Genomic DNA, 13,156 nt, shown 5'->3' with positions numbered 1-13,156 from the left:
AGTTTCCTGTCATTTTGTCTCCTGTATGTGAGCTTCCACTTCTTCATCTGTAAAAGGGGGATAAATAATAATAATAATAAATCTTAGATTTGTTGTAAGGATTAAATTAGTTAATGTGTACCTGTTAATCAGAAAAATATCTCATATGGACTAAGTGCATAATAAATGTTACATGAAATTAATATGAAAGAAAGAAAAGAAAAGTTGAAAAAATACAGACTCTTTGGGACGTCTAGGACTTGCTTTGTCCCTAAGGCCATTACATTAAGTTTCTGGAGCCCTTATCATTTAAACATTGTATAGTGCCAAATACTAGTTAGCTGAGAACATTATAAGGCTTGGATAGTTTAGTAAATCTTTTTGCTGAGAATAAGTATAATAAAGCTCTTTTTTTTTTTCGGAACAAATAGAAACTTCAAATAGCCAAAATTTTATCTCCCTATGCATTTTACTCTCTATTTTTTGTGGAAAAGTGTGATAAAAATACATGTAAACAAACTGATATGTGGAGATTTTATGTGGATTAGAAATTAAAGGAAAACATGGCAAATTATTAATAAATTTTGAATCTAGTGATAGGTATATGGATATATATTACACTATTATTTCAACTTTTTTATATGACTAAAAATGTTTTTAATAAACAGCAAGGAAAGGGGTAAAATTTAAGGTGTATATTAAGATCACTGAAAATTCGACTCTGTTTTTCTTTTTCCTTGGAGCTTTGTAGCTACTGTTCGCTATGCCAGAGCCAGCGAAGTCCGCTCCCGCCCCGAAAAAGGGCTCCAAGAAGGCGGTGACTAAGGCGCAGAAGAAGGACGGCAAGAAGCGCAAGCGCAGCCGCAAGGAGAGTTATTCCATCTATGTGTACAAGGTACTGAAGCAGGTCCACCCTGACACCGGCATTTCGTCCAAGGCCATGGGCATCATGAATTCGTTTGTGAACGACATTTTCGAGCGCATTGCTGGTGAGGCTTCCCGCCTGGCGCATTACAACAAGCGCTCGACCATCACCTCCAGGGAGATCCAGACGGCTGTGCGCCTTCTGCTGCCCGGGGAGTTGGCCAAGCACGCCGTGTCCGAGGGCACCAAGGCCGTCACCAAGTACACCAGCGCTAAGTAAACAGTGGAGTGGCTGAAACTTCTCAGCAGGTGCACCTACACTAGTGACCTGAGGAGAGAAACCCTAACCCCACAATGGCTGCATCTTCTCTGAAGACGACACTGATGCTCATCTTTGAAATGAAGGGCAGTGTGTGCATTTCTCCATGAAGGTATCCAGAAACAGCGGTGCCACAGCTGCTGTGGGGCGGCTGAACTGCTATTCCTTTTCTAGGGTGGGATCCCCACCCTTTGTAAGGAAGGATATTGGGGTCCTAACCCTGGGAACCTATCTTGTCAGTGAGGCCTTCTTTAACTGCCATCTTGTAATTGAGCACCCCATCTGTGTTTCCTGTTCCAATATAGGCCTTTTTTTTTTTGTCATAATATACAGATCTGAAATGCTGTGTTTTACTTATTTATTGGCTTATTATCTTTACTGTACCACCCTCCACACTAAAAGTTTTTTGGAGCTGGATTTGAGAGTTGTGGAGTAGGTTATATTTTGATCACTTGTATTTCCCATCTTCTAGAACAGTGCCCAGCGAAGTACTTCTCGGAATAAATGAATAAAGTAATATTCCTCTGCTCCGCTGTTGCCAACTGGAATATCCTGAGGGAACTTTCTTTGCTTTCCTCAGGGGATGATCCAGAAGATAAAAAACAAATTGTCATTCCATATAGTCCTCTTCTGAGTGTTTTTCAGTTTTGTTAAAACTCAGATTTCTTCTTTTTACCTGAATGTTTTTTTGTTAATGATTATTAGCATATACAGTATTTTCTTCTATCTACCAAAAAAGGCAACTGATACAGTGCATGACTTGAAAATATACCTGCCTTCTCTGAGGCTCAAACTCAGGACTGTATTATTTGGAAAGCCTTGTAGCCTGGTTGGGTTGTGGCTCCCAAGAAATCATACCTAATTTCCCTTTGAGAGCACTGATTTCTGAGTTTCCATTTCTCCCAGAAGAGAAACACTGTCTTGTAAGAATTTATGTGTCGTGAAGGCTTCCTTTTTCATCCTGCACTTAGAAGGACCCAAGACTTGAGGGCTGCGCTGTCAACACTATTCCTTGTTCACCCTCTCTTTTGTTCTAATTATTTATGTCTTCCTGGCTTCAGAAATATCAGTTGCTCTTTCACCAGCCATTGTTTCCTCTCTGGCCCTAGTACAGAGTAGGTGACATAGTACCGCTGAAAGGCTGAATGCTGGCAAACTTGTCTCCAGCCTAGATTTCTCCTTATTTTAAATCTGCACTTGCAACCACATGGCCTGAGATACTCCTCTTGAAAATGCTACCAAAAGGACCTTATCATAAAAAATCACCACCGTCTATTCAGGGCTATATATTAGGGGACAATAAAATGTGAGTCATGGCCAGGCGCGGTGACTTATGCCTGTAATTGCAGCACTTTGGGAGGCCGAGGTGGGCGAATCACGAGGTCAGGGGATCTAGACCATCCTGGCTAACACGGTGAAACCCCGTCTCTACTAAAAATACAAAAAATTAGCCTGGCGTGGTGGCGGGAGCCTGTAGTCCCAGCTACTCGGGAGGCTGAGGCAGGAGAATGGCGTAAACCCGGGAGGCGGAGCTTGCAGTGAGCTGAGATCTGGCTACTGCACTCTAGCCTGGGCGACAGAGCAAGACTCCGTCTCAAAAAAAAAAAAAAGAATACCATTGTTTGCATGAGAAAAAGAAAGTAACTAATAATTAAGAAAGGATATCCTAAACACGGGTAAATAGGGAGGAAGCTGAGGGGATGAGAGGTAGGAGAGGGAAACTTTTAAAATCCATCTTTTGGAAACTCTTGAATTTTGTCTTATGGCAATGTATAATCTATTTTAAAAATAAATAAAATGAACATTTTTAAATAAACACTTAAATAGTAGAATAGCTAAGCAACATATTTTAGTCTATACTTGGGAAAGTTGCAAAGTTAACATGAAATTAATACTCAAATGACCAGGTATCAGGGCACTACAAAACTAGCAAAATCCATCCATTCTTTTTACAGTAAAGGTGAACAAGTGACAACTGGATTCCCTGGAAGGAGAACCTGAGAAGAAGAATAAAGGTCCTAGTAAAGTAATAAAACAACCAACTGCCTTACCCATTATTTAAGAAACCAAGGAAGTTCTTGGTATATGGGTTTCCTTTCAGGAACACAAGGAAACCTTTGCACTGGTCACCAATTTTTGCACATTATATATCATACCATAACCTAGGGCTGGCCATGGCTACAGAACATGGACTCAAAAAGCAGTTCTAGCACCACCTAGTCCTCTCCATATTGTCAATCCCAAATTTAACATTTTGAATTCCATTTTCTTTTGCATCTTAACAATTTTTGCTACTAATTCTACCTATTTGTTTCTTTGCTTATTTATTTTTGCCAGGCCAATATGATTTAAGAAGAAAATAAAGAATAACGAGTTCAAATTCAAATATTTGTGTTAATCCTATTCTGGTTAAAATCTTGAATACTATAACTCTGTCATGTTCAAATTTATTTACTGACAAAATATTAATACTCAATCCTATCTACCTGGGGATTTTTCTGTCTTTACATGATGCTTTCTTTATCCAGTTATGTAATAACAGCTACTCTCTTGGTTCCCAGTAATTCCCATCTCCTAATATTCACGCCCCTGTGTAACCCTCAGCCTTTTAAGTATGGGTAGACTTAATGACTCATTCTAACAAAATATGGCAGAATAATGGGATGTCACTTTGAATATTAGCCTATAAAGAGACTGTAGCCTTCCTCTTGGATACTCTCTCTTGCTCCTCCTTAGATTATTTGGCCTGAAGGAATCCAATTTCTGTTTTGCCAGGCTGCCCTGTATAGGGGGCCATGTGAGTAAATTTGGAAGCAAATCCTTCAGCCCCAGTTAAACCTTAAGATGACTGCAGCCCGAGCCAAGAGCTTGACTGCTACCTGTGAGGGACTTTCAGCCAGAGGCACCCTACTAAACTGCTCCTAGATTCCTGACCCTCAGAAATTATAAGATAATGAATGATTATTCCTTTAAACCACTATATTTTGGAGTAATTTGTTAGCCAACAACAGATAACTAATACAAACTACAATTATAAACCACAATTTTAAATGAATGGCAAAATACAGCAAAATCTCTTGTCTAAAGAACAGAAACACCAAAGAGTAAATGTTCAATGATGTTGATTGACTGTGTGATAAATTATTAGAAATCTCATTTCAATAATTCCACAATCAATGAAGTAATTTCATTTTAAATTAATGAAGACCTTGGGATGACTCATCAAAAAAATGAAATGTTGTTTAGCATGGCAAATTTTGCATATTTTTGTATTCTGTCTGCGAAAATTATTTTTTAATATTATACGCATTAAAAATTTCTGTATTTGCATAAACCAAATCACCAATTCCCAGTTACATCAGACAAAAAACAGTTTACTGAAGTTGAAATTCAATGTATACATAGGTCTAAATTTTATTCCAGTTTTAATTCCTCCAGAATTGATGCCTGAAATAGAACTTGCTTTAAAAATGGGGCATGAGTGCCCTCTTGTGATGGAATAGGCATTTAAATTAATTCATAAATAGTTTTAAGTTGCATGTGAAATAATTTGAACCAAATCATTTAGCAAACACAAATTGCCCTCTATTGCTAGGCAAATTTATATCAGTACATTTTAGTAAGGGAAAGACAAGCACCTGAAAACTTGGTTGGTATTAATAGACAACATGAATAATTCACAATAAAATGCTGTTCCTTTTATGGTGCTGGTAACTCAAACAAAAACTTTGTAAAATAGAGTCTCTTTCAACTGACCATCAATTAATTATCTAGCAAGTGCTCTTCACTCCTGCTTTGAAACATAGACTCACAAAACAAGAGGAGGTCTTGGGACCAAGCAGGTAGGCTCTGATGTGCTTCCACTGCCTAGCTGCCACTGAATGAAGTGCCCATTTTCCAAGCATCAGTCGTTTGATCCTGAACTATTTATGTCAACTGTACTTGTTTTAAATTTATCTAATTAAATAACACGCAAAGGAATTATTCACTGGAAAAGAAAGAAAATGTTTTTAAAGAAAACCAAGTTGGATACTTTGGGATGACTTCAGGAAAGGTAATTGGGGAAAAAGATTTTCTTTTGAAACTACACAGACAAGAAAACTATAAAATATAGAAAATAGAAGTAATAAAAACTTCAAAAAATTCTAAACCTAAAAGTCTCACATCAGCAAACTACTTAAAAATAATTTTTAATAAAAGCTTTAACCAGCCGGGCAAGGTGGCTCACTCCTGTAATCCCAGCACTTTGGGAGGCCGAGGCAGGTGGATCACATGGGGTCAGGAGTTTGAGACCAGCCTGACCAACATAGTGAAACCTCATCTCTATTAAAAATACAAAATTAGCCGGGCATGGTGTCACATGCCTGTAATCACAGCTACTTGGAAGGCTGAGGCAGGAGAATCGCTTGAACCCTGGAGGTGAAAGTAGCAGTAAGCCAAGATCACGTCATTTCACTCCAGCATGGGCAACAAGAGCAAAACTCCATCTAAAAAAAAAAAAGCCTTCACTCTCTATCAAAAGATTGGTAAAATATTCATTTGTATATTTTATTCTAAAGTAAAATATTTTAAGTATTTATTACCTTTTGAATGATTCTCCACTTAATGTACTTTTTTGATTCACTAACACTAAAGGGTATTTTTCTTTAGATGCTCATTTTTTATATACATGTGTATTTAGATAAAAACTTCTGTGGAATGTATATATGGCCTGATTCTAAAATGAACTTCGGTCCACATGACCTGAAATACAAAAAGTCTGTCTGTGGTCTCTGGCACTGACACCTGGGAATATTTGTGCTAACTTTTGACCCTTAAAAGTACACTGTTTTTACATAACTGACCTCAATATATGGTATAAAAGTTTTATGCTGACAACTGCCTGGAATTCTCACCAAAGGAGGGCAGAAAATTTGGGTTTATTAATCTTTAAGTAAACCCAAATTACTTATCTGCAAGTCTAAGCATAGTTTTTCATGGTGACAAGACCAAATATAGAATCAGATAAGAGGGCTTCTACTTTGCTTTCTACATTATTTTTAATTATCCAGAAAATTATGAATATAATAAGCCCAAATTGCTGTAAATGGCCAATATTTCTCTGAATTACATCTATTTTAAAATTTTTGAGCACCTACAATGTGCTCCTTGTTTTTCCCTTGAATTTACACAGGAGCCTCAGTAACAGTCACATCTATTATCAGATTTTAGTACACAATTGTCCTACTATGGACTTCATAAGAATTGTTAAAAGATAAAATTACAACAAATCTGGTTTTATAGATCTTAGGGTTTTTATTCGTGATTCTAGAATCAGGCAGCAGTCTGGACCAAAATGGTTCAAAATGTTCTGCCCCATCACATGTGCAGTTTATATTTACAGCCATAGAAAAGTGATATACAGAAAATGAAAATGAGGTACAGTGACATCCAGATTGGTTAGAATTCAGTGTTCACCGTAATTCAACTTGATTTTTACAGTTGGCTGCCTATAATTGACTGAAACTCAACTGCTGTGATTGGCTGAGACTCAGCTACTTTTTACAAGAGTGGATTAAAGTCCGTTGACACAAGTTAGATTGCAGTTTACTCTATATGGAGAAACCTTTAGGACAAACTTAAAATATACACAGCGGCAGCTTTAGGCTGAACTTAATTTAATAATTCTGCCCTTTGGGTCAGCTTCTCAATTTTGAGATGCTGACCAAAAGTTTAGGCACTGATGTCATGCTCTGTCACCATTATAATGGATTTATTTGGTCTCAAATCCCATTGGGAAATAGCAAAACAATGAATTTTGTAAAGTGGGGACAAATAAACAGAACAATAAGGGGAAAAACCTGATTCATCAACATCAGGCCACCTCAGTCACTTCTGGAAGGGTTAAAGCAGATAGTACTTCCTTGCTCTGTTGACTCAGGTAGATTAAAATCTCTTGTTTTCAGGGGGATAAAAATACTGATCTGTTTTGGAATTTATCTGCTTCTTTAAAGTTTCCATTTGGTTATGTGGCATTTAGTATGAGTGACTTCATTTTGGTTTGGTCTGATCTGTTGGAGCAAAGTGCAAGACCTCAGCACCAGCAGTCACCTCTCATACTTTTGCTCAATAATTTCCCCCTTTTGGTTAGGTTCTCACCTAGGTAAGAATGTGAGCAAAAAGCAAAACTTAGGGAACTTATGTTCAACTTATATTTTTCCAGTGGAAGTGAATCTGAATTCCATCAATATTCAATACCTTTAACCAAGGCAATCTAATTAATTTAGTTGGCTTTGTCTAATGCCATTGTATTTCTAGTATCTTATTTAACAGTTTTACAACTTGTCCAGTAAAATAAGTACCTTTATCATTGGAGATTTTTCCAGGAACGCCCCATGAGAGAAATACACATTCTAATAACCTTTCAGTTACTATAATGGCATCAGCTTTCCTTCATGGGAAAGCTTCTACACAACCAGAAAACATGCACTGAAAATGGCAATTGAATGAAATCCCTCTATGAAATGTTCAAATGGCTCATCAGGTAGCAGAAATGTACCTGATGTATTGGCTGTTGTATTAGTTCATTCTCACACTGCTATAAAGAACTACGTGAGACTGGGTAATTTATGAAGAAAATAGGTTTAATGGAGTCACAATTCCACAGGCTGTACAGGAGCATAGCTGGGGAGGCCTCAGGAAACTTACAATCATGGTGGAAGGGCGAAGGAGAAGCAAACACATCTTCATATGGTGGCAGGAGAGAGAGAGTGAAGGAGGAAGGGCTACATACTTTTAAACCACCAGATCTTGTGAGAACTCACTCACTCACTCTCACAAAAACAGTAAAGTAGAAATCCACCCCCATGATCCAATCACCTCCCACCAGTGGAAATTACAATTCAACATGAGATTTGGGTGGGGACACAGAGCCAATCTGTATCAAGTGTCTTCTCGGAATTATAGGTTTAACAAGCCAAATACTGGTCATAAACCATGTTAACAGTTTTAGAACAGTCACAACACCAATATTTTTTCACAATTTGGATCATTTTACCTCTTTCATTATAAGTCATGGAGTGCAAACCTTTTAACAATGGGAGTTTTAATGACTCAGGAAGGAAAACTCTCTATCGGTCCACATTTACCACTGGATTTATATCCTCTTAAATATCAATTTGGATGGTTTGTGTGCAGCCAGGCACAGGAGGCTCCACTGTTGGGAGCAATCAGACCTTCCAGCTCCTTGGACTTGACCTTCCAGCCACCTCTCATGTACTTGTCTGGTGGGGGTTTGTGTTGATCAGGAGTGAATTCACGGTTGGTCTACCATGAACTGGAAGATTCTCGAACACGTGCCCCTGCTGCTGTACATCTTGGCAGCGAAAACATTAATTATCTGCCTAGCACTTGTTGGAGTGGAAATATAACAAAGAAAAAGGTTGGAAGCAAAACAACAAAAACTGGAAGCTGAAAGGAAGAAGCAATCAGAGAAAAAAGATAACTGAATATTCTGCAATATAAATGTCAGCTTGAGAGGACCCCGGCTGAGAAGAAAGAGAAGGAAGACTTAATTATTAAATAATGTGTCAGAGAATAAACTCCCAATCTAGACCTTTCACTTAAAATACTGTGAATTTATATGTGCTTTTAAAAGAACCAGTATTGGCCGGGCATGGTGGCTCATACCTGTAATCCCAACACTTTGGGAGGCTGAGGAGGACAGATCGCTTGAGGTCGGGAGTTTGAGACCAGCCTGGCCAACATGGTGAAACCCCGTCTCTACTAAAAATAGAAAAATTAGCCAGGTGGAGTGGTGCGCATCTGTAATCCCAGCTACTCGAGAGACTGAGGCAGGAGAATCGCTTGAACCCAGGAGTCAGAGGTTGCAGTGAGCCGAGATTGTGCTATAATACTCCAGCCTGGGTGACAAGAGCTGGAGTATTCCAGCTCTTCTCAAAAAAAAAAAAATAGAATTACAGGTCACTGTGAGGTAACAGGCACTCATTTAACCACAGTGATAATGAAAAGACTTTAAAAGGCAAACACTCTATAATCCCAGCGCCTTGGCAGGCTGAGGTGGGAGAATCCCTTGAGGCCAGGAGTTCAAGACCAGCCTAAGCAATATGGCAACATGCTGTCTCTAAAAAAAAAAAAAAAAAAGAAAAAAAAAAGAAAACTTAGCCATGCACAGTGGCATACCCCTATAGTCCTAAATACTTGGGAGGCAGGAGAATTGCTTGTGCCTAGCAGTTCAAGGCTATACTAAACTATGATCATACCACTGTGTTCTAGCCTGGGCAATAGAGCAAGACCTTATCACTAAAAACAAACAACAACAACAACAAAAAACCCCAGGGCAACATGGCAAAACCTCATCTCTACAAAAAAATTAAAAATTTGCCAGGCATGGTGGCACACACCTGTAGTCTTAGCTAGTTGGGAGGCTGAGGTGAAAAGATCACCTGAGACCAGGAGGTTGAGGCTGCTAGTGAGCCATGATCATGCTACTGCAATCCAGCCTGGGTGACAGAACAAGACTCTGTCTCAAAAAGAAAAGAAAAAGGTAAGCACAGAGTTATATATTTCTTTTTAAAAATGCCTACTTGTAGAAAAACGTGAGCTCTTTAATAGAGAGGACTCAACTGTCTTAAGTAATCAAAGGCTTAATAAAGGCAACATAAAACACAGGGAACTATTATGATAAAACACATTCTTTTTTCCTAGACCAATTATCTGAAAGGTAAAGAAAAACTTTTCATTATTTGCCATTAACAGCAGCTCAACACTCCAAGAAAAATCTTGTTTTAACAGAGAGAACAAAATTATAGTTTTCTATCACTGTATACCTTTGAAATTAATGTTCAGTTTTAGAAAAACTTAGAAAACTTCTCTTCTAACTTTAGCCAATGTGATCACACATAAAATTTATTTTATAAGATTAATCTTCCACAAGCCTTCTACAGTCTTCTTTCTTTCTAGTTTTGGAACAGCCAGTCATTCCACTTTGGGACAAAAATTACCTTTCTTTCCCTTTACCAAAAACACATTTTACTTTCATCACCTAAGGAGTTATTTTAATTGCCATATGTTAATTAGAAATTTTTCAACTTAGCTAACCTTTTGTAGCATTTTTTTTTTTTTTTTTTTTTTTTTTTGCAATCTCACTCTGTTGCCCAGGCAGGAGTACAGTGGCGTGATCTTGGCTCACTACAACCTCCACCTCCCAGGTTCAAGTGATTCTCCTGCCTCAGCCACCCGAGTAGCTGGGACGACAGATGTTGGCCACCATGTCCAGCTAATTTTCATATTTTTAGTAGAGATGAGGTTTCACCGTGTTGGTCAGGCTGGTCCTGAACTCCTGACCTCAAGTGATCCACCTACCTTGACCTCCTAACGTGCTGGGGTTACAGACATGAGCCACTGCATCCAGCCTTGGTTTTCTTTTTCTTATCCATACCACTGTCATCCTCTTCATCTGAAGCCACATCTTCAATCTTGGGCTTTTCTTCATCACCTTTTTCTTTTTCTTTCTCACCTTTCTCTTCCTCAGCCTCCTCATCAGTGATTTACTTCTCTTATTCCTTTTCCAAATAAAAGGTAATAGAATAGCCTATGAACTTCAAGTGCTTCTTTACTATTTATTTGACCCACCTCTCTTATAAGTACTCTGTCTGGTCTTCTTTAAGGCAGAGGATTACTTTGGTACCACTACCAATGAGCTCAACGTGATCAGTATATACATTAAAGGAATCCCCGGCAGAAGACTCCCAGGCATACTGTTCATCATCATTATGCTTTATGATCACAACCACTTTATCAGTCACCAGATAGGCAGAATAAAAGTAAACACCAAACTATTTGCCTAATCATGAATATGTCTGCACTAGCCTGAAGAACCTCCATAAATGCTTTATGACAGAACTTGTCAATAGTTCCCAAATTATTTGTGAGATAAGCCTTGGTCATGCCAGTGCCTCATCATTGGTGATTTCCTTTTCTTGTTCAAAGTCAGGCTATTTTCATGAGGGTTGGGGGGATATCCCTGTTCAGCTGTTAACCACTGTCCAACTTGAAGAATTCTGTCATACTCTCAGAAAATATTGTCTAAGGCATCAGAAGCATTAGAGATCAACTTTCAGAGGAAAATCCTCTTACAGGAATAGATGGTATTCTGCTCTGGGAAGTTTTCTGTTTTTCTGCATAGGAATACCATAACTTTACCAATGTACAGCTATTAAGGCCACAGTTCTAAATAAATGAAACACATGATAAATTTCACAAAACTACAGTGAGGTCTTGTCAAGATAGCAGAGACAAGTAGGTTCTTTGAGAAACAATTCCGTAGGTATGGGAAGACTCAGCACCACCACAGATTTTTTGGATAAACTTAAGTAAGTCATATGCTTTTTCCATGCCTCTTTTCCTATTTTTAATGGGGAAAAAAAAAAAACTATGCATTTTTCACTGTACAATATGAATTGTCCCCATCAGTCTGCTTTTCCCCTTTAAACGCTTAAGCCTTCATAATCATCTTTGGAGAAAGGCACGGAACACAGACTGTCCTGTCATTCCATGTTCTTTTTCCTGGGCATTGTTCTTAATTAATCTTGGCAAAATAAACTTCTAAAATTTACTGAGACTTGGCTTAGACACTTCGTGGTTTACAACCTCGTGACCACAAAGGGACTATGAGTAGAGTTACCCTGACTTTGGATAAATCTCATATCAGTACTTGGTACCAGCCTGAGCTATCTTTACTGTTCAAATCAATAGGACAATTTGCTGAAGTCCAGGAGCATCCCCTCCAGAGAATCCCTGATCTCCCAAAATTTGGTTGAGGTCTAAGGTTCATTTTGCCATACAATTCCTTTTCTGGAGTTTTACTCACTTCCAACAAGGCAGGTGAGTTCTCTTGCTTCCATGAAGAGTGAAAGCAGGCAGGAGTTTCAGCTCACTTCTAACAGGGAAGACAAGTTTTAGTTTTTTCTTGCTTCCAGGATGGTAGAGTGTAGTCCTCAGCCTGAGCCCCATTCCTAGGTAAGTAGCTTAATTGGAGTTTTTCTTGGGAATGCACCTTAATGACTAAAATTTATGATTAACAAACAGCTTGTCTTAATTTCTTCTTACCATTAGAAAGCCCAACAATTGTATAAATTGTGCAATTGTTTTGCTTAACTATTTTGTTTATTTTTTTGTTCCTGTTTTTGTTCTTGTTTTTGTTGTTTTGATCTTTTTCCCATTTGGTTGGATTAACTATACCTGACTTGGTCAAATCTGAAGGAAAGTTCCAAATTATGGGGAACAAGGCCTCAATTGTAGAGATATGGTTTCACTATGCTGCCCAGTCTGACTCAAACTCCTAGGCTCAAGCAATCCACCCACTTCAGCCTCTCAAAGTGCTGGGATTCTAGACAATTCCCAAAGAAGATATACAAATGGCCAACAAGCATATGGAAAAATGCTCAACATCACTATCAGGGAAATGCAAATCAAAACCACAATGCGATACCATCTTACTCCTGCAAGAATGGCCATAATCAAAAAAATAATAGATGTTGTCATGGATGTGGTGAAAAGGGAACATTTTCACACTGCTGGTCAGAATGGAAACTAGTACAACCACTACAGAAAACAGTATGGAAATTCCTTAAAGAACTAAAAGTAGATCTATTATTTGTTCCAGCAATTCCACTATTGAGTATCTACGCAGAGGAAGTCACTATATAAAAAAGACACTTGCACACGCATGTTTATAGCAGCACAATTCACAATTGCAAAAATATGAAACCAATTCAAATGCCGATCAAGCAATGAGTCTGTAAAGAATGTGGAGACATATGTATACACACACACACACACACACACACACACACACACACACCCATACACCATGGAATACTACTCAGCCATAAAACAGAATGAAATAATGGCATTCACAGCAACCTGGATGGAGTTGGAGGCCATTATTCTAAATGAAGTCATTCAGGAAAGGAAAATCAAACATCATATGTT

General features: G+C 38.3%; 1 protein-coding gene and 2 pseudogenes across 1 annotated transcript; 2 read left to right on the top strand and 1 right to left on the bottom strand.

Moving 5' to 3' along the window:
• The first annotated feature begins 702 nt into the window (after positions 1–702).
• On the top strand, positions 703–1,141 carry LOC105519951 (histone H2B type 1-J). The gene has a single exon (XM_011953509.1). It carries the CDS (start codon positions 743–745, stop codon positions 1,121–1,123), a length of 381 nt encoding a protein of 126 aa, XP_011808899.1. The 5' UTR covers positions 703–742; the 3' UTR covers positions 1,124–1,141.
• A 7,331-nt stretch (positions 1,142–8,472) lies between these two features.
• Positions 8,473–9,036, top strand: LOC105519950 (annotated as a pseudogene).
• A 1,512-nt stretch (positions 9,037–10,548) lies between these two features.
• On the bottom strand, positions 10,549–11,357 carry LOC105519956 (annotated as a pseudogene).
• Positions 11,358–13,156: the final 1,799 nt, after the last annotated feature.

This window comes from Colobus angolensis, unplaced genomic scaffold (assembly GCF_000951035.1).
Source record: "Colobus angolensis palliatus isolate OR3802 unplaced genomic scaffold, Cang.pa_1.0 Scaffold362, whole genome shotgun sequence".
NCBI classification, from domain to species: Eukaryota; Metazoa; Chordata; class Mammalia; order Primates; family Cercopithecidae; genus Colobus; species Colobus angolensis.
Note: the sequence above shows the minus strand (reverse complement) of the source record. Positions and strands in the feature narration are given on the sequence as shown.

What these genes read in the sequence shown, in the direction of transcription:
- LOC105519951 (XM_011953509.1), top strand. Translation starts at nt 743, where the DNA reads ATGCCAGAGCCAGCGAAGTCCGCTCCCGCCCCGAAAAAGGGCTCCAAG.